The sequence below is a fragment of the Nymphalis io genome, chromosome 17 (genome assembly GCF_905147045.1).
Source record: "Nymphalis io chromosome 17, ilAglIoxx1.1, whole genome shotgun sequence".
NCBI lineage: Eukaryota > Metazoa > Arthropoda > Insecta > Lepidoptera > Nymphalidae > Nymphalis > Nymphalis io.
Window position 1 is genome coordinate 8591427 of NC_065904.1, and position 23103 is coordinate 8614529.

Below are 23103 nucleotides of genomic sequence, written 5' to 3' on the forward strand. Positions count from 1 at the left end.
TGATATCCGCTTCAAAAATGTAGAAGTTAATTTAATGTGTGGTGTAGTCACTTAGAATTCCTTTACGTGCCATCGACTTTCGCCCGCCTAACGGTCATCACGCCATAGCCGAACTGACCTACTTATTTCTAGCTTGTTCCGAAATAAATTATGAACATAATATAGTCTAATGTTTTATTAATCAAACAAAAATATTTTTTTTTTAAATATATTTCCATGAAAAAATTAAATAGGTATTATTTTTATGATTTAGCTAAATGGACTACGTCAGCCTTTGATATTTTATCAGTCACAACTTATATATTTTAGTAATAACTTTAAAAACATTTTGGTATATAATGTGGTTACTAAAATTCATAATATATTTTGTACTGTTACATAGTCGTATATCCATATCGAATTAATGCGGTCATTGACTTTTCATTTTTAGACAATTACTCACTGGCCGATACATTGTAAGTTATCATTTTGAGCCATTGTTAACATGTCGAGTTTTTGATAATAATCTTTCATCGATAATAATCTTTCATCAAAACGGAAAATAATGCCGTTTCGATGCCCAGTAAATGATCTTTAATAACAACAGAATGGGCTAGTGCAATAATACTAAACACATTTACTTAAAGTAATAGCCCGTTTACGTCCCACTGCTGGGCTAAGGCCTCCTCTCCCATTTGAGGAGAAGGTTTAAAATTTTTACTTTAATAAGTGCTGTAATAAATAAAATAATTGTTACTTTTACTTATTTTCACTAAATTAAATTTAGTGGTGCTTTCCCGGGTTCGAACCCACGATCGTCGGTTAAGATTCACGCGTTCTAACCACTCAATCTCATTTACATATTTATTACAAATTAAATGTTACGAATATACCATTGAATCGATCTCAATAAAATTTAACATTAGCTTAGCCTGGGACCTGGATTTTTAATTTTAATATAAAATCAAATTTAACACTTATCAAAATGCGTTAGCTATGGCATTCAGAATGATGAAATAATAGTAAGCAGTGTCTGAATTCGTATTTATTACTTATTATCAAAAACAAATATTTATCGTATCATATCTCAAGTCTTCACGTCAATCTCGTTAAATTTCTTCGGTATGAACTTATAAAACTTTACACCTGTAAAAAAATATATTATTATAACACAAAAGATTCACTTAAATAGTTAAACATTAGTATTTTTTCGTCTGTGGTTTTAGCAGACTGATAATTCATAGTCCCCCATCTCAAAACGTGGGGTCGGAAAGCCGATGAATGGAAATGTTGATGTTAATTGCATAATTATACATCCAATACCATCAGCACCGTATGATGTCAGGAAACCAACCTTGGAGGCTTTAAAAGCATTGGCGCTGTTGGGTGTAGTTGGTTTGTTGGCAAAACGTTTCGACTACCACGGATAAAAGGGGTACGGGAAAGCAAATTTTTATGATGAAAAATATTGATTGTATGGTAGAAATTATCAAATAATAAATGTGGCCCATGAAGAAGCCGAGATGGCCCAGTGGTTAGAACGCGTGAATCTTATCCGATGATCGTGGGTTCAAACCCGGGCAAGCACCACTGTATTTTCATGTGCTTAATTTGTGATTATAATTCATCTCGTGCTTAACGGTGAAGGAAAACATCGTGAGGAAACCTGCATGTGTCTCATTTCATTGAAATTCTGCCACATGTGTATTCTACCAACACGCATTGGAGCAGCGTGGTGGAATAAGCTCCACAACCTTCTCCTCAAAAGGGAGAGGAGGCCTTAGCCCAGCAGTGAAGATAAATATTTGATTAATATTTAAATGTAAATCATTAAGCCGAGTTCTTCTAACTTCTTAAAATCTGGTTTATAGTTTTACGGCAATTTTTATTTATATTATGTTTTGTATTATAATAAAAATAAACAGAAGATAAAATGTAAAATACGTTCATTATAATGTTTTAAAGATATAATACTAAATAATAACCCTGAGAGTATAATTAGTTATTTAAGTAAGTACTTCATAGTAACTACTTAGTTGCATAATTAAGGCAAAACTTATAAAATAATTACCAACTTTGAAGGCAAGTTTACCTGACGGATTTATTCTCGTTTCAAATTCGCCTGTAGGTCCAAAAGATCGATCCATTTCCTCTTTATAAAGGTCCTAAATAAAAAATAATATTAATTATATGAGAATGTTGCAGTATTTTTGAGTTCTGTGACTTAAAACTATCAACGATCAACGTCACATTAATTACACATATATATTTTCGGATTGTGTATTGCTGTTGGCCCTAGTGGCCTCTACAGCGTCACCCTTTTTGAACTCAAGGTAGATGGTGGGAGTCACATAAGGGGCTCAAGAGACACAGACGTCTTAAGGGTGCCTCCTATGAGGCCGGACCTCGGCTTAGGACGTCGATGAAGTCGGGGGGGGAAGTCGTGTGCAATTTAAACGCCGTCATTCGCCTAAGCGTCGACGGGAGCTAACGAACGAGGTTCGTCGACCCACGACGTCGGCCGGCGGGCTCGGTGTTGTTGCTTGTGTTCCCTAACAGATGTATGTTGACAGCGGTGAGTATATCGACTAGATCGTATAGGACTTGCTTAGGTCGCCTACGGGTCGAATTGATTTTTATATATGTCTTTCATATCTCGAGAAACAAAAAAACATCCGAATCCAAAATAATTTCATCTGACACAAGGAATTTTAACAATGAAGCATAGACAATATTGAAACGTATCAAACGTTATATTTAAAAATGTTGCTCGACAATTTCGATATTGAAGTTTTACTTTCGACGCATTTTTTCTTGTTGTTGTTGGCTTTGTGCAATCTATTCTACCACCAAAAATCACGACTTAGTATGTATGTTTGTCTATGGACGGAGGGGTCCCTTTCCCATCACCTATTATAAATCGTAAGACGGTGCAGGTACTGAATAAAAACAGAAACTCGGTTTCTTCACTACATAGGCAGAGGGAAATGATGAGCTTGAGCGAGGTTAAACAATAAATACGATATGAAATATGTATAAGGAAATTTTCTCGAGAAAATGTCACGTATGTCTTGGATCAATGTTTATTTTGTATTTAGCAATGTTTTGCTGTTGACTGTAGTGACGAACAAACTAACAAGACAATGGAATATTAATATATTGCACTTAATGTGGTAATTTGTTTTTGACCTGACGACCAAACTTCAGTCGGCTCTTATGATATATATATCTTAGTTATATTCACTGGTGGTAGAGCTTTGTGCAAGCTCGTCTGGGTAGGTAACACCCACTCATCAGACATTCTACCGCAAAACAGCGGTACTTCGTATTGTTGTGTTCCGGTTTGAAGTGAGTGAGCCAGTGTAATTACAGGCACAAGGGACAACATCTTAGTTCCCAGGGTTGGTGGCGTATTGGTAATGTAAGCGATGGTTAACATTTCTTACAATGCCAATGTCTATAGGCGGTGGTGAACACTTACCATCAGGAGGGTCACTCGCCAGTCTGATAAACCATTTTCAATATTATTAATTGCAAGTACACTATATGATTATTTTTGCACGAAAATCGGTGTAAAAGTTTTATAAAACAATAACCGCTTTTCTCATAATGCAGTTTACATTTTATAAATAAATAGTTTTTATCATAATACTAACATTGACTTCGTACGCCTGCTTCGGGATTTTCATTGAATCAAATGAAACTTTAACGGAATACGGCGCTCCATCATCGCGTCTGTTCACAAACGCCAATGCGTATGATTCGTCTGCCAGCTTCCTGTTCCAAATCTAGAAATAATAAGATTTTATTATAACTCAAAATATACGTATAGCTAACTCCAATGGTAAGTAGAGTGTACGAACAACTTTGACTTGAAATGACGTCATTATTCGAAATCTAAATAATCTGTGGTATTCATTATGAATGTAAAAATGGCGTTTTAAAATATTAGCTAAATTGTTACGGAAGTTTAAAAATAAAATGAAAGTGTATGAGTAGTTAAGTGGAATATTGTTGTATTATAAATAAACATATATTAATCAAGAACTGTCTGTAGTATATTATAAAATAATAATAATATCCTGGGTCATTTTTCACACACGGCCATCTGATCCCAAATTAAGCTTACAGAGCTTGTACTATTAAAACCAGACAACTGATATACTACATATACTATTTTATCTTTTGCAAATACATACTTATATAGATAATCACACCCAGACTCAAGACAAACAGACATGTTCATGCACACAAGTATCTGTCCTGGGTGGGAATCGTACCCAACACCTTCGGCGTGAAAGGCACCATCCACCAACCACGTCAACCGGCTCGTCAATATAGCAGAGCTATTAGCAATTCACACAGAACATACATTTAAGATTTGTTTATCTTTACTCCTCTTATATACATTGGAATATAGTATGTAAATCTTTAGAAAAAATACCACAGCAATAAAAAAAATACAGCCTGTAAATGTCCCACTGCTGGGCTAAGGCCTCCTCTCCCTTTTTGAGGAGAAGGTTTGGAGCTTATTCCACCACGCTGCTCCAGTGCGGGTTGGTAGAATACACGTGGCAGAATTTCGATGAAATTAGACACATGCAGGTTTCCTCACGATGTTTTCCTTCACCGAAAAGCACGAGATGAATTATAAACAGAAATTAAGCACATGTAAATTCAGAGGTGCTTGCCCGGGTTCGAACCCACGTTCATCGGTTAAGATTCACGCGTTCTTACCACTGGGCCATCTCGACTTGACATCTTTATTTAATCGATCTTAACCCGACAGTCTTATATCGAATATTTATTTTAAATAATATAATTCGTAATATAATACATACATATAGATAAAATGTAGTTTATCAAGGCTCAAAACATCATTAAAATTACATATGACTAGATAATTAACTGTTATTATTCTAGAATAATATAATAAATCAATATTTATAGCCGTACACACACACACATGGCTTATTTACTCAAATAAAAAAACATACACATACGAAGAAAAACATTAACTTGTTTATGCAAGTAATTATGCATAAAATACAACTGCAATTGTTTTTTAAACTTAAGTTTACAGTTCCTGCTAATCGGGATGCCCGTTGTCCCGCACAAATCAAGAAGGAATCAAAAAAATACTTTTCGAACGCTTATATCCTTTAGGTAATTCGTATGTAACGAACGTTATGTAATGTCGAAAATAAAGATTTGCTAAAGGAAATAGTGACTCATACACACAAAGTAACAGCCTCTGAATGTCCCACTGCTGGGCTAAGGCCTCTTCTCCCTTTTTGAGAAGGTTTGGAACTTATTCTATCACGTTGCTCCAATGCGGGTTGGTGGAATATACATGACGCGCAATTTCAATGAAACACATGCAGGTTTCCGCATGATGTTTTCCTTCACCGTCAAGCACGAGATGAATTATAATCACAAATTAAGTACATGAAAATTCAGTGGTGCTTGTCCGGGTTTGAACTCACGATCATCGGTTTCTTACCACTAGGCAATCTCGGCTTCTCATACAAATAGTACTTATTTATTAGAAATAAAAAATAGCTTAATTATTTAGCGGTTACAATACAATTCAGATTAGCAGGACTTTACTATATTTTAATTATTAAATTTACCTCAAAATTTGAAAATGGAATGATGAAATTATTTCTCTCACCTCACATTTAGACTGATTCCACACACGCGACCCTGGCTTGCCCAATGAATCTTGATCAATGTTGATGATATCGCGATTGAGGAGAATTTCCTTAAATTCTTGTCGAATCGTATCCAGATCTACGCTCATTAGCAACGGAGCCGCTAATATCGACCAAACCGCCATCTGGACCTTCGCTTGGTCTAACGATAGACCAAAGTTACCTATTAGCAGCTAAAATAAATACAAATATCATTCACACCTATAAATAAAAATAGTTACATTTTGTTCAAATATTTGTTTGCTCAGTGGCGGATTTACACATTTTCCAAGTATAGGCTACAAAACTTTTCCTTTTTTATTAAAATAGGCGGATGAGCAAATGATGCTAAGTAGGCACCCTACCCATAGACATATAAATACAAAATATGACATAGAAATATATTAATAAATTTTGTGGTATTTTCCAAAAAAAAGATCAATTGCAATTTGCTAAAAATTTAGAAAATCTCCAAATAGTGATAAATTTTAAAAAACCGTTGGAGATATGTAGTATGATAAGTGCATGAAAATTTAGACTTTGGACTCAAGTGACATAGATAATAAATCATAGATAATATAATCACTATAGTTAATATCAAGTTTCATCTTTACTGTAGTTTTGCTTTCCTATATTTATAAAACAGAGCGAGCGAAACGTTATATAAACTTGATTACACTCAATTACAAATAAAGTAGCATTTCAATATATGTAATTCAAAATATATTTAGTACAAATGAATGAAATGAAAAACAGGCAGTCATAGGTACCTCCGATGTAAGTGAAAACTTGAAAAATATACTTGTCCAATTTCCACATCTATTAGCACTCCAAGTAATAAATCTATCTCTTTTTATTATATACCTTTTTATTCATCAAAACACACAGTATGTCGCAAACTCGGTACAGATTATAAATACAACTGAATTTAAATAAACAATAGTTTAAATACACTTATATTATTTGTATATACCGTTAGTATTTACATAAATTTCAATTATTATTATATGTTCTTTCAACGATTTCATTATATTAACATTAGTATGTCGGTGACGATAAACCAGCGTAACGCGCCTAAAGAAGTTTTCACTTCGAAAATCTTTTTTATAGAAACAGCGACAAACATTGTATAAGCACGATGTGTAAAGGTATACAGGTGGTAGAGCTTTGTGCAAGCTCGTCTGGGTAAGTACCACCCACCCATCAGATGTTCTACCGCAAAACAGCAGTACTTGGTATTGTTGTGTTCCGGTTTGAAGGGTGAGTGAGCCAGTGTAATTACAGGCACAAGGGACATAACATCTTAGTTCCCAAGGTTGGTGGCGCATTGGTGATGTAAGCGATGGTTAACATTTCTTACAATGCCAATGTTGGGCGTTGGTGACCACTTATCATCAGGTGGCCCATATGCTCGACTGCCTTCCTATTCTATAAAAAAAAGAACTACACCTAGTGTCCGACTTAAAGTTAAAACATCCTCCCTGGGACATGACATTCGATTCTGTACTAAGATTCCGCATATATTTTTACCTTGACCAATTATTAAAAATAAAAAAATATCATCGTCGACAGTTAGATAATAAGTTATAAAAAGAAAAAGAAAATAAAATTTACTAAGTGAATTGTAACGTTAACAATTATTTTCCTAAAAATAAATTCAAGCAGTACTTGAGTGTCACACGTATTTCGACGCGTGTATTATGTGTTCAGTTGGAAAATGTGTAAATCGTAATGTTTTATTCAAGGTTGCGTAATTATGACTCTTTGATATTAGACAGTTCATTATCGTGTATAATAATATTTACTGGTGGTAGGGCTTTGTGCAAGCTCGTCTGGGTAGGTACCACCCACTCATCAGATATTCTACCGCAAAACAGCAATACTTGATATTGTTGTGTTCCGGTTTGAAGGGTGAGTGAGCCAGTGTAATTACAGGCACAAGGGACATAAAATCTTAGTTCCCAAGGTTGGTGGCGCATTGGATATGTAAGCGATGGTTGACATTTCTTACAATGCCAATGTCTAAGAGCGTTGGTGACCACTTACCATCAGGTGGCCCATATGCTCGTCCGCCTTCCTATTCTATAAAAAAAAAAAAAAAAATATTATATATATAAGTTATTCAAATTACGATTAACTAAAAAGTAACTGTTGGCTAACAGCTACTAGTGGATTTTTAATATTTCATACACGTAATATAAATACTTACCATATCAGGGTCATTCCACTGTCCAGGGCCAGCATATTTGGTGAATTCGTCCTGATGCTCAGCGAACCATGTCATAATAGAACTGAGTGATCCCCAGGAATCCTGGATATCATCCCAATTTCGCCACAAGTTGCAATGTTTGGCGATGGACGCATAGTTCGGCTAAACAATAAAATAATTAATGGATTTTGAAAACATATTGCATTAATTTCATTGGACATTGAGATTAGAGAAAAATACAGTTATTTTTCTAGATATTTTATTTGTGCCAATTATATAATGCACATCGAATTTTATCATAAAAATGTTTAGCCAAAACGTGATAAAATTGTAAGTAGGATATTAGAAGTAGAAATACAAAATTTTAAAATTATTTTCGAAAATACTCAGGTAACCAAATAGGTGACAGTTTATTAGGAAGTTTGTTATTTTTGAAAATATAAACATAAAAATTTGAAATTAAGCTTCTGTTTATACATATACTAAAGTCAGTTTTTTCAGTGGTTCAAAATTCTTACCCCGAGAGTACAATAGGAGTCGAAAGTTTATATAGGAAGTACGTAATTTTTTTTGGTTTGAATCATGGAAGTTCTTTGGCTGCTAGTATTTATTAACTTAAGTGTACCAGACTCTATGTCATCACTATATGCTATAAAAGGGCATATAAAGGCATACAACGGGATTCGAAGATTCGACATTTGAGAAAACTCGGACTGTTCCTTGTCCGAGTTTTCTCAAATCCTGGGATGTTGGAATTATAAATTCCTAGGCACACGATTAGTCTAAAACTATAGCATTAACTTTTACTTACTTCTTTTTGATAGGCAGGCCAACTGCACGAGTATACTATCGGTCGTCCGGAGTCGTTCAACAATTTACCAAAATAAGGGTAACCTGAAAATAGCGTACCAAAAACAGATATAATCACATTTATAATGAAAATGTACTTCATTAAAATATACTTTTTGCAAGCAATTCAAATCATTCGAAATTTCGATTTTACCGCGAGACCCGGCAAGACCCTCATAAGTAATAGTTGTAATTAATCTTTTCCCCAGTTGTATTAGAAAGTTATTTCTCTTCGTCCTTCTCCTCAAAAAGGGAGAGGAGGCCTTAGCCCAGCAGTGGGACATTAACAGGCTGTTACTGTACTGTACTGCTATTTAACAACATACCCTCATCCATTTTCGCTGTATCTATGAAACATCCGTCCAATTTGATATAGTCGACATCCCATTTTACAAAAGAGTTTATGTCGCCCGCCTCGTGTCCCAGTACGCCTGGGTAGCCCATACAAGTTTTAGTTCCATAATCTTGGTACAACGCAAACTTAAAGCCTCTGTCGTGAAGCTAAAAAAAGGATTGTATGTAAACCTTTTTTGATCAAAATAAAACAACAAGTTATAGTTGGTGTTAACAAGTTCATTAATAATTATAAATTGCGCTTGTATCCTGTACGCGTGATAGAAGTAAAGCGTCTAGCTCTTATTCTCTTTCACGTAGATAAATCTATTACGTGTGGCGCGTCCTTAAAATTTTACAAATTAATTCTTATCCATCACGACAACGACGGGAATTATAGAACTACTAACTTTCAAATCTCGGACTGCTACTAAGATATGGCAGAAAAACCCAATAACTTTTAAAATAATCCCAAAACTAGGCCACTTCAGGAGTAAATATAAAAATATAAAAGTACAGACCAAAAAGACGCATTAAACGATATAGAGATTATATAGAGTTGTGCGTAATTAACTTCTTGTGTAATCAGCAATCAAGATTACAAAAATGATATTTTTTTACAAATATTTTAAGTGAATTCGAAAATGTTGATTTACGTATGCTCCAATCACCGAGGACAGGGCAACCCTGCAAGACCTTCTCATAATCAATCAGAAGTAATCGTAAGCATGATTACTGTAATCGTAATCATTTATCATTAATCTGAATACATTTTGCGCAAGTCTGTATTTGAGAAATTTATACTTTTTTTTTTTTTTTTTATATTCGCCGGGATGGCAAATGACTCTACTTCACCTGATGGTAAGTGGTAGTAGAGTCCAAACGCGACGACGGCCAGTACAGACGGGAAAAACGTTCTGCACTAGCCGCCTTCGCCTTGCCGGCCCGCAAGATGCCTCTTCACGCCTCGTTTGAAGGAACCCGGGTTGTAAGAGGAGGGGAACACGTGAGCTGGTAAGGAATTCCATTTTTTGTAAGTGCGACAAAGAAAGGAGTTGTCAAATTTCTTTGTTCGCGATGGAATTGATGTCACAGTTAGGCGGTGACATCGAGAACCAGCTCGCGTGGACTTAAGAAGGAAGGGGGAAGCAGGAATTAGAGAGAATAATTCCTCAGAGCACTCGCCGTGATACAGTCGATAGAAAGCGCTCAGTGCTGCTATCTCACGACGCAATTGTAAAAGTTCAAGGGTGTTTGTGACCTTTACGTCGCCAATAATGCGTACGGCACGTCGCTGCAACCGGTCCAAGGCCTCAAGTAGGTACTTAGCGGAGCCATCCCAAAGGTGCGAGCAATATTTCACGCAAGACCGTACCTGTGTTTTGTACAGCAGGCACAGTTGTTGTGGCGTGAAAAAGCGCCGCACCTTGTTCAGAACTCCGAGTTTCCGTGAAGCTGTTTTTATAACAGCCTCGATGTAATCCCTTGGACTAAGGTCGCAGCGAACGTCAATCCCCAGCATGGCGATTTTGCTTTGCATCACCAGCGGAGTACCACAGAGGGAGGGAAGAGGGGAAAATGTTGACTTTTTCGCCGTGAGAGCGCATACCTGTGTTTTCTTGGCATTAAACTCAACAAGATTATCAGAGCCCCATTTGGCGATGAGCTCTAACGTCCTATCGAGTTCAATGACAAGATTCTTCCGCCTCTCCTCAATTTCCGCTCGCCTAGCCACTGCGCGTCCGTGGTATCCACCATGCACTGTACTATCGTCTGCATAGCAATGTATGTTCCCAAGAGAGAGCATATCATTGATATGCAAAAGAAAGAGTGTGGGAGATAGCACAGATCCCTGGGGGACGCCAGCATTCACTACATAGAATTGTGAAGCGCAACCATCAACTAAAACACGAAGGCTACGCTTGTGTAGGAAGCTGGCAATCCAGGTGCATAGCTGAGCAGGCAGACCATATGCCGGCAGCTTGGAGAGAAGACTTCTGTGCCAGACCCTGTCGAAAGCCTCGGAGATATCGAGGCTGACAGCCAACGATTCTCCATGCTTGTCGATAGCTTCACCCCAGAGGTGCGTTACGTACGCTAGAAGGTCACCTGTGGACCGTTTTGGTCGAAACCCGTATTGACGATCATTAATTAAAGAGTGATCTTCTAGGTAATGGATCAGTTGGTTGGTTTATACTTTTAAGAGTTTAGTCCTATTTTTTCCAAAGCGATTAAAAAAAACATTAATTGAATTACATTTATATTATAATTACGTACATAATCAGCGACAGCTTTCATGCCATTGGGGAATCGTTGCCTATCTGGCACCAGATTACCATGAACATCGCGCTCTTTCTCCAACCAGCAGTCATCGATACCCACATAGTTGTAGCCTGCCTTTAGATAGCCTTCATCTACCATTCGATCTGCGGTACGCTTTATCAGAGCTTCACTATATAAAATAATTAAGGCGTGAAAATAAATAAATTTATTAATTATATTCAGTTACATTTACGACAAAATATATTTAAATTTTATTGAAAGTTAAAAGACTAAATAATATACTTAATATAACTTCATGTATTCATATATTATAAATATCTTTCATGCAATTAAAATGAAAGTTTAATACTAAGCGCCTATAAAAATATAATAGCAATTTACGATTGTGAATAATGGAGAAATGATTTCCGCTTCGTATTAAGATTAACGAAGTAACGGATTCTAAGAAACCAAATAAAATTACCTTATGCATTCATTTGGATATTTAACACAATCTGTTATACATCTAAACCGCTGCCAAGTTAGCCAACCCATGGGCGGTGTCAACGCTAAGCCATTATCAAGCGCCAAATTAAACGAAAACAGTCCAAGAAAAACTGTCAAATGTAACACGCTCATCTGTAAAGATAATTCGTATTTATAATCTTGAATAGTTATTTATTACTTACGCTGTTTTAAGTATTTTACTTATTATTTTAAGCTGCCCGACTTCTTTTGGATAATATGAGCATATTATCTCGAGTTATTTTTCAACCAATGAGATATTAACATTCGCCAACCAATCTTTTCGCCCGTACTGTGCTAATTCCTCGTACAACAATTACCGCTTATTTTTTCACACGTTCATTTAAATTTATCCTAATATTTCTAGAACTACCGGTTCGAATTGCACAATTGATGATATTTATATATAAAACATAACGATTAAAATTAAAATGTTATTTGTTTTGATAAGGATTAATAAATTGTGACAATTAAGCTAAAGTTGTCGTTACTGTTTTCGCTTGTTTCAATCATCATTTAACAATGATGCTTACGAGTTATATTAATGACAGATACATAGTGTCGCTGACTTTTCTATAGAAACTTTGGAGACCTAAAATCTCTCATACAATAAGTTTTTTACGTGTTGACAAAGCACCTCGACAATTTTCTTCGACTGCTTACGTCAACACATTAAGCTATACCTATCTCAAAATGTATGCAACATAAAATCTGAACCAATAAACTAAGATAATATACGTAAAACCGGAAAAAAACACAAAGAAAACTTACCTTTTTGCAATGATATGAAAATTGATATGAAAACTTTTTGGTGGCATATAAACGTCAGTAGCCCTATGCAATTATCTATTTAGTGTATTTTCTACTGAAAACAGAGTTATTAGTAGGTGCTTTTAAAACCATTGCTCATATATAACGGGTTGTATTATCAGCTAGCAGCGATAACATGAGAATGTTTTGACTATTAACTCAGCATGCGACTATTTGAATTATCTCATTACTTATGCTTTCTTTAATATGTTTGTCACGAAAACGAAATACAGTTGCAAAGTAAATGTTTAATAATATAAGGATTTAGTTATATACAGTGTTTAACGGTTTAGATACACTGATTTCTCTCTTTCTGTTATCAATGATTTGACATACGGATATGGATGTTTTCCTTTTTTTTTTTATAGAATAGGAAGGTGGACAAGCATATGGGCCACCTGATGGTAAGTGGTCACCAAACGCCCTTAGACATTGGCATTGTAAGAAATGTCAACCATCGCTTATAGCCAATGCGCCACCAACCTTGGGAACTAAGATTTTATGTCCCTTGTGCCTGTAATTACACTGGCTCACTCACCCTTCAAACCGGAACACAACAATATCAAGTATTGCTGTTTTGCGGTAGAATATCTGATGAGTGGGTGGTACCTACCCAGACGAGCTTGCACAAAGCCCTACCACCAGTAAAATCCGAAATGTCAGCATTATTTAATTAATAGCCGCCTAATATAAAAATTTATAAGTAAAACTGCTAACTATTACTTTATATATAATCATTGGAGCTTTAATGCTCATCAAGCCAACAGAATATGCAAATCTAAAAAGAACAAAATGCCATTGATAATAATTTATTAGCACTTAATTACCCACATAAAATATTTTTTTTGTACCATAACTTTTTGTTGCGTTATTATTCATTCAGTTGTCAACTATTATAAGTGCTACCCAATTTTCATTAATTCTCCTCTTGATATCTAAAAGTTGGCTGGAAGAAATTTGTTAATGGGATAAGTTTGCTTTTGTGGTTTCATTTTCTTGAATAGCTATTTACAGGGTATGAAAGGGCTGGAAAGGCTCTTCGCTGGAAAAACGCATTTACGCGTGTCCCCCACATGAGGACCACATACCCAAGCGGGACTCGCCGGCGTTGAAGGCGCCAGAATACCCACTAAAAAACCAGCGGTACACACTTCGTCTTTCGAGAGGGAATTTCAATGATAACAGTTCTATTTTTGAAAATCTATATTTTATCAGATTTTGATGGTTTGATGTCCTATGAAACGTCTACCTGTAAACCTTTTGAAAGGATTTATGAATTGAACTATACTCAAAAGCCATCACGGTGTTCGCATTTAAATATTGCATAATGGAAATACCGAATTGCTAATGAAATAAACGGCAAATAACTCTTGAGCATATTTATCTGTCTAAAAAATTTATACATAAATGAAAAATATCCATGAAAATTTAAAAGTCAGAAAACAAATCTATACATATAATAAAAATGTAACTGATCGCTGTCTGTACATCGAAGACATTTGAGTAAAACTATTATCGGGGGTCTTTATCAAAGCAATATAACCCAAAATAATTATTGTTAGACTTTTTGTATGTTTATCTGTTTGTCTGTGCGTTTGTGCGCGATAATCTTAGAAACGGCTTAACGCATTTGAGTGCGATTTTCAGTAATGTATTGTGGCTAACTTCACTTATAATTTTGTGTTTGTTTAATTTCAATCGGTTTATAAATTAAAAAAGTTCCATCGATGTATCTGTTATAGTTTTGACTGCGCTCGTTTCAAATGGGCTGAACTGGCAATTTTTTCTGCGACTATGTCAGCATTTTACAGTATATCTCAAAAAACCTATTAACATATTATTTGGGCAGCCTATGTTTAAATATAAAAGTTTCATATCAACGGAAAAAACAACCAAACAACGCTTTACTCGTTTTCATATAAACACATATGATTAAAAAAAAAACAAAATATTAATATATATTTTTGTATAAATATTTTATATTTATATTAAAGAAATAAAAAAGGAAAATAAATGTAAAGAAACAAGAAAAAGAAACCGTTAATAGCAAACAGAAGTAATAAAATTCAAGAAGAAACAATAACCTTGTTTCAATGCCCGAGGAACTGTCATACATCACGTCTATAATTATAGTTTTAACCAAAAGTCTTTGAACGAATAGTCCCGAGCACTTTCCATTACGAAATGTAATAAAAATATTGTTTAAAAAAAGAATAACAATAATTGAAACAATTAATAACAAGAATATATGTTAACGTAATAATATTTTAAATAACCCTTGTTTATAATCAAAGGACTTAATATTTGATAACAGCGTTAACTGCACCTGTGCGAATGCAATGACAATACATTACATTAGGCGAGTGATAGAGACAAGTTATAACGGGTCAACGTACGAAATTTTGCGACCTTTGTATATTTAATACGTTACAGATATATCAGGATTAGAAGGGGAAGGTTTTTTTAGTCGCACTTCGTCTGCATATCGAATTAAAAACCTCGAAAGGCTATGCAGAATAGCATATACGATGAATCTCTTGTAGGATAGTTCTCATTAATTTCGTTTTTGCCCAACTTAATTTTAAAGGCATATAAGATCTTTATGTTGAATAATACCAAAAAAATTTTTTTATTAATATGTCGTGTCCCTTGTGCCTGTAGTTACACTATCTTACTCACCCTTCTAGCTGTTGTTTGGCGGTAGAATATGTGATGAGTGAGTGGTATGGAGTAACAGGACGTGAGGCGGTAAATTTAAAGCAGTATTTGAGAAAGGCGTTTTATATGCTGTAAAAAGTTTAGCGTGCATGCTAGTAGTCTACGTCCTATAACAGCATTGTTAAACAACAACAAAAACAGGAACAAAGTATCACATAGCTTAACTCGCACATCTACACTGGGAACATCCCTTAACCCACTATCTTATCTTCTTGTTGGTATTTGTACCGACTTTTAGGGTCTTGTACCATGGACTAACTAAATACGCGAATAAATTTTATTTTTACTATTTTTAAAATAATTTTATTATAAATTCTATTTTAGGCATTGTTATCAATTTCCATTATATGGGCATCAACTTTTTATTTGAAATATTAAATTTTAGAGATCTCTGTCCAACATTAGCGGGCAACTATCTAACATGTACTGGCAGCCCTTCGGAAGTAAAAAGCAGCAAATCATAAATAAACAAACAGGAGAGAACAGTAAATCGGTTAGTTAAAAAAGGTCAATCGCATTTTTTAAAATACTTTAGACGGAAAAATGGCTTTAATAGAACTTATGGTAATGCTGTCTTTTTATACAATTATTAACTTTAGCTCTCTGTGTGTTTTAAATAATATTTGCATACTATAAAAGATTCCGAAATTTAAAGCGTCAACAGCGCAATGACGTACGTGCCACATATTTGGGCTATTCTCTTTCGCACATCTAGTACAAGCTGTACGTTTAATGGATGGGTAAATAGGACTATTAGGAGTTCCTTAAAAGCAGGCAGTGATATTATTGTTTAAAAAAAGCCGTAAAAATTAGTATTGAGACAGAAAACAGAAATAACAATTTAAAAACAGTTAATCTACTGCTATAACAGTAGGATTGGTAACATCTAATATCACTGGCCTTGTCACCGTCAATTACCATTCGCCTTGTCGTTTCGCGCATGTTTAAATTTGGTTTAAAATGCATATATTATGTTAGAGAAACATAGACGTTCTAGGTGAAATTATTTTTTTAACCAATTTAGTAATCGTGATAATGCATCGTTTACTTTATAGTTATTATTATCACATTTCCAATTCTTAAAAATCTATTTTTTATTATTTTAAGCATAGTAACGTACAATGTTAAACTAAAAAAGTAGAGTACCTAAAGAAAAAAATAATAAAAACAAGCTACGTTTAGATTATTACTAACTACTGATTATATATAATAAGTTACTGATATATCTAATAAGTTGCGTTATATTTTATTAGAACCGTTGAAGTTCATTGTCTAATAAATCACAATAATTGATATGGTACGATTCAATGTATAAACTGAAGTAGAAACATAGGATTCTTTAACTACAGTAATATTATAATACTTTATGTGCATTATTTTATTACTTTATAGGCTAATGACATTTTTAGTTAAGTCTTTAATTTTACTTGTGCTAAGTGCACAAAAATATAAATTGCTTATAAAATAAGTTCACTAACCTTGCAGATGATGCTTGATTAGCCACTTAAATACTTTCTTCATACATACCGTTCCTCCCACACAACAATAAATTGTTCCTTCGCTGAATAAAATACCTCTCCATTAAATTTGGTCAAAAGTAGTCAGTCAGTTAAGCAATGCCGACCCCGAGTTCTGTTAAAATTCAAAACTGATTGGTAGACAGTGTTCAGTTTGACGGTCTAGTTGAACGTTGGTTAGACTATTACTGTTGTAAACTATTTGAATATTATTCCTTTAATAAAATGTTTAATATATTAAGATAATATACTGCAATTATAATATTAATATAATTCAATAAAATAAAGATTTGTTTTTAATCATTCTTATTAGTAAAAGGAAATAACAACTAAAATTGCATGAAACGGAACGCAGTGAACTTACAAACATAAACAAAGAATCGTCTCGCGTGACTGACGTTAATTTAAAAAATTACAGAAAAAAAACAAACGAAAATGTGAGCACAGTGTTTCTCGGTTATTTTTAAGTTATTAATTTATTATGAGTGCGTTATTATATCTGATATCGTAACTATTAGAGATTATAAACGACATTGAATTTCGTAATCTAAAAATAAAAGTGATAGCGAGGCAGGAAATCCCGCAGGAAATGAAGACATACAAGTCGCGAGCTCGCAGACTTTTAATTTAGTTTCCATTTGCGAAAATCATGGGCACCACGTATAGAGAGTTGTTTAAATTGTACGACTTAATTCAAAGTGGAGATGCGAGGTATTTATTTATTTTAACTGATAATAATAAAATATGAGTGATCAATGAGTGAAATTTTTTAGTTCTATTTAATATTGTTCCTGTGCATTTGCAGATCTGTGGAACGATTTTTGAATGAAAATTCTGTAGATTTAAATTTGGTATTGCCGTGTAAAGGCATTGGGGTGTTACATTTAGCTGTTGGTATAGAACCCCTGAATAAGTCTAAAGAATGTACAGAAATTATTTTAAAGCATGGTGGAGATCCAAACTTAAGGTAAATAATTTATCACTTTAATTTCTATAATAGATTCAAAAATGTGTAATTTACAATTATGAATATATAAAAAATCCTAAGACAAATAAGTACAGTTTTTCTAATATAGTGAAATTATTTTAGCAATGACGATGGAATAACCCCTGTCCACATAGCCGCAATATGGGGTAAAGTTGACAATTTAAAGCTGCTTTTGGGTTGTGGGGGTGACCCATCCAGATGTGACTTGGATGGTATTTCAGCGTTTGACTATGCTGTGCGAGAACAGCAGTGGGAAGTATACGACTATCTCCATAATGTTGTAGATCAAAGTGATGACTCCATTGGATCCCAATGTGCATATACTCTAGATTTAGGTAAGTTATATAAATTATATAACATTTAAAAAAAAATTCATTTCCTTAAGACAAACTTTATTCAAGATTGTGCAACAGGAAAATAAATACATTAAAAAGAGAATGTATGGACATCACATCATAACCAGTTTCAATTTTAAATGAGATGACTTTGATAAAAATAAATTTGAAATTCTATAACTGTTATATTTTTTTACATATTGTTTAAGAAAAAGTGATTGCACCATTTTGAAACCATTAATATATGGTTTTATTGTGAACTATTTTTCACACTTAAATACAAAAACATTTGTTTATGTAGTTTTAACTTTTTTACATTAAAAACAGAAAAATATGGTGTAATTAAAAACATATTGTAGACAATAATTTTGTGACACACTAAAAAGAGAACAGGACTGTTAGTCCTTAATACAGACTATTTTATAATTTAGCAAGGAGTACAGTGCAGCACCCACCAACTAAATTGTTATATTCAATTACTGTTCAATCTCTATTATGAATAAGATATATTAGTATATAATAATTATGTTGTATTTATAAACTTCGAACATTATTTAAAAATAAAAACATCAACAATAATGTCCTGTGAATGTCAAGACCTATGGCACAATTTTTTCCAACATATGTAAGTTTCCAGAATATGATTCCTTCATGCCAAGTACAAGCTGATTTAATATGCAAATTAAGCACATAAAAGTGTTTGCCCTGGTCTATACAAGCAATCTATTGTGGAAATTCTTTTTTAGCTTTTAGCTACATACATACACAAATATATACTAAAACACAAGTAACGTAAGAAAAATGACATCACATTTATATAGGTTATCTTTTGCATCATGAATTATTAAAAAAAAAAATTTAAAGGACTCGTTTTTTAATATAAAAAATATATTTCGAAAAAGATGGGTTAGTTTATGGTAAATCAGGATATTTTTTTTATCTTTAGTCTTTATTTATATAAAAATGATATCATTGTAAAATTTTAAATAGAGAAAAATAAATATTATAATTAACGTCAAAGAGTTTTGTAACCTTAAAATATGTTTTTCGTAATAATCGTGGGTGGTGATATATAGTAAAGGTTACATCAAAATTGACGCAGGTCAAACCGTGGGTGCGTAATAGTTAAGTTTATTGCCGGTATCCGCCTACATTAACTGTTATACTTTTCCGAAATAAACATTCGTGGCCGGAAGTTATTAATTTTCGTATTAAAGCAACAATAATAAGAATACGCTTTCTAATTTCTATTGATAATATTAACAAAAACATAATTAATGAAGTTGCTATATATATATATATATATATATATATATATATATATATATATATATATATATGTTTTGACTTACAATTAATTTAAAAATGAAACAAAAATTAAAATATATATTTATACGTTTATTAAGCGTATCCCACATTCAAAAACTCAACATATAAAATGCAAGACTTAAGTTCTTAATGAGTTCAATTTTCGTAATTATATAAATTAGGCGTATTCAAAACGAGGTTTAACAATGTGTGGGTGTTGTCTTATTGAATTCAAGCGAATTAACCTTTTTCACCGTGATCTCAATCTTACAAACAGCTGCCGTCGCAAGCTGCACCCGCCACCGGCTCCACACATATGACGAGCAGGTTTTCTTACGATTGCCATTAACATCAGCATCTGCCGAAACATCTTTACCATAATATTTATGTTATTTTATATATTGTATAATATATAATATAATAATTAGTTGTTTTCGTGTTACATTTATTGAATTTAGAAGCATTACACTTAATTATTGACAGAAACTAAGAGTTGTAAAATTAAAAAAAAAGTTGTGCAAAATACAAAATTTTACAATTACTACAATTTAATATGATAAAGTAATAACCGGGAGGTATCTATTCACTGCCATGGCGTACAATCGTATGTGAACTTACTAATTACATACTCTTTTGCACACAAACGGTCCTTTATTTATTTTCTAATTTAATAACGAAGGCTGTTCGAAAACTTTCTGGAACCCTGTGTAAACAAAGCACCATACAAAAAAGTTAATGGCTCTGTGCAGTCGAGTATGAACTTTTTTATGTATCATAATATTCGTAATTAACTTATTAATAGTAAGACGAAACTACTTAAAATGACTAACAATGAATAAAAAACTATTTTTCAATCCAAGTGAACAACACATGTATGTTAATTATATTATTCCACGTATTTCTAACAAAAAACAGCTTAAAATAATGATTTTTTTTATTTACTAAATTTCATTTGATATTGGCCGGTACTTTCTTAGAAATAGTAATTAAATCATACAACTATGATTTTAATGTGCTGACACTTAAGTGTAGCTTTAAAGCGAGTTGTTTTAATGATTTGAGATCAAATGCGACGGTGCCTGAGGTTCCGCAGAGTTAAACATTCTGTAAAAATACATTATTTATAAACTATAAAGTTCTGTACTATACATTTTACAACTAATATTTATCAATAAAATGCAATTTAGCCTATTAACAGACTTCAATATTTGGATTTTCTATTTTTAAGTTAATTATAAGTATTGTACATTGAAAACAAAACCGCAAAGGTTTGACCAAAACGCAATAGTCCACTAACAAATTAAGTGTGCTTATAACAATTACCCTACAACAAAAAAAGTTCCATATTATACACGCATAAACCTTATAGTAAGAATTATATTTTATTCATTCATAATTAATCAAATATAATTTATTCATTCTTTTAATTATAATATTAAAAGTTTGCTGGCTTGTAGTCTTGTACCTACTTGATATTATGGGAAGCTGAGACTCGCCACATATGTCTAATTCTGGTTCTCGATGTCACCGCCTAACTGTGACATCAATTCCATCGCGAACAAAGAAATTTGGCAACTCCTTTCTTTGTCGCACTTCCAAAAAATGGTATTCCTTACCAGCTCACGTATTCCCCTCCTCTTACAACCCGGGTTCCTTCAAACGAGGCGTGAAGAGGCATCTTGCGGGCCGGCAAGGCGAAGGCGGCTAGTGCAGAACGTTTTTCCCATCTGTACTGGCCGTCGTCGCGTTTGGACTCTACTACCACTTACCATCAGGTGGAGTAGAGCCATTTGCCCTCCCGGCAAATAAAAAAAAAAAAAATCTTGCAACTATTTATATGGAAGAATATAAACACAGTAGGTGGTATATAAATTTGCCGTTTCATATTATTAACTACCAATTAACTAAAATTAGTCTTGGGTTTTCATTTACAATTACTACTGGTCGTAGGGCTTTGTGCAAGCTCGTCTGGGTAGGTACCACCCACTCATCAGATATTCTACCGCAAAACAGCAGTACTTGATATTGGTGTGTTCCGGTTTGAAGGGTGAGTGAGCCAGTGTAATTACAGGCACAAGGGACATAAAATCTTAGTTCCCAATGTTGGTGGCGCATTGGCTATGTAAGCGATGGTTGACAATTCTTACAATGCCAATGTCTAAGGTTAGAGTTGGTGACCACTTACCATCAGGTGGCCCATATGCTCGTCCGCCTTCTCATTCTATAAAAATAATAATAATAATAAAATAGAGTTATAGTTAGTTAATAGTTTTCTGAAATAAAATATTATTATTAAAAAGTACTTAAAACATTTTTATCATTCTTTCACGTCTACAAAATTATTACTCGATATATATCTGCATTGCAAGTGTTATTGGAGTACTTCCAATGAGTCAGAGAGTCGTTATCTTATAATTTCTTAATATTGTGTAATATATAGAAACCGCTACCGGTCTGACAAAAATCGAATACTGCCGCCGTGGGAACAAAATTACGTTTAATGTTCATGTATTACAATTTTATAATAATATTGCCTACTAAAAACTATATGCAGCAAATATTTAAATGAATAGAAATCACCAAATATGATTGTATACAATCAATGTAGATAGGGGGTTGCAATGCAATAGTTCGATCTCCTGGCATGTAACTCTCGAGTGTTCGAAGGTATGTAGTTTTCGCACGTGTGTTGGTATTAATTATAAAAAAGTAGCCTTCGTTCTTCAAGTTCAAGCTTACTCCTCACCAATTTTGGTATTAAAATCGGTTCAGTAGTTTAGCCGTTAAAGTGTAAGAGGCAGGCAAAGATGCCTTTTTGATTTATAATATTAGTAAAGGTATGATTATAAATGAATAAATTTATGCTGACGACCTTCTGATCGATTTAGGTCATGCCGGTTATTCTTAACGAAGATAAGCTCCGCAGGAGATATGTAAGTGCGTACATGTGTGCGCGCAAAAACAAATGCATTCTCTATTCCATCACTATCCTAATTGAGCGATGACAAAGCAGTTGATTTCATGCCTGACTTATCTTCGTTTATGTTGGATTGCCGTCCCATGCTAGAAATTAAATTTTAACCGTTTCTAACCAATGCATATTGTCTAATGTTATGTATTTTTGAAAATATTAAGGAATTTATGAGAAAATTTGATATTAATAACATTTGTATAAGGAATAAACATAGACCTTAGTCATTGTTACTCGACTGCATGAAGTAAATGTTTACGATTTCCAACATGATCCCAGAAAACGTTATGCCTCAATTGCTAGATTAGAAAAAATAATATTAAAGGAACATTTATGTGCAAACATTTATGTTATTATACAATTACAACTAATTGAGTATATGATACATAATTCATAAGTGCAGTTTCGAAATTAATCAATCGCTATTCTTATCGTAGTAAAAAATTCAAACAAAAATTGACATAAAAAAAATACCGGATTATTTTCTTTTTTGGACCCGCGATAGTTTTTGCATTAACTACTCAATAATTTCGCCATTAATAAATGATTTTGAATGCAACTAAGTGCGACGTAATAGATAATGCACTTATATTTGAATATATACTT

General features: G+C 33.5%; 3 protein-coding genes across 5 annotated transcripts in view; 1 reads left to right on the plus strand and 2 right to left on the minus strand.

The window, feature by feature from the left end:
* Window positions 1-23103, minus strand: part of LOC126774818 (zinc finger protein 608-like) — a 361874-nt gene that overhangs the window by 232904 nt on the left and 105867 nt on the right. The gene's annotated exons all lie outside the window — the stretch shown is intronic.
* On the minus strand, window positions 1010-16961 carry LOC126774852 (alpha-N-acetylgalactosaminidase-like). 2 transcript variants are annotated; one of them, XM_050496490.1, is made up of 10 exons: window positions 16857-16961; window positions 11810-11964; window positions 11341-11515; window positions 9057-9231; window positions 8693-8775; window positions 7882-8043; window positions 5654-5866; window positions 3636-3767; window positions 2072-2144; window positions 1010-1125 (listed from the first exon to the last, which is right to left on the minus strand). In XM_050496490.1, exons 2-10 carry the CDS (start codon window positions 11962-11964, stop codon window positions 1067-1069), a joined length of 1227 nt encoding a protein of 408 aa, XP_050352447.1. In that variant the 5' UTR covers window positions 16857-16961; the 3' UTR covers window positions 1010-1066. The 2 variants fall into 2 exon arrangements, with proteins under 2 accessions (XP_050352447.1, XP_050352446.1); XM_050496489.1 differs by lacking the exon at window positions 16857-16961 and adding an exon at window positions 12622-12788.
* LOC126774826 (tyrosine-protein kinase receptor torso-like) overlaps window positions 17276-23103 on the plus strand; it is a 177515-nt gene continuing 171687 nt past the window's right edge. For both annotated transcript variants that reach the window (XM_050496453.1, XM_050496452.1), the window contains exons 1-3: window positions 17276-17606; window positions 17701-17862; window positions 17986-18218. In XM_050496453.1, coding sequence (XP_050352410.1) covers window positions 17545-17606; window positions 17701-17862; window positions 17986-18218 — 457 coding nt within the window. In that variant the 5' untranslated portion in view covers window positions 17276-17544. The remainder of the gene's footprint in view (window positions 17607-17700; window positions 17863-17985; window positions 18219-23103) is intronic.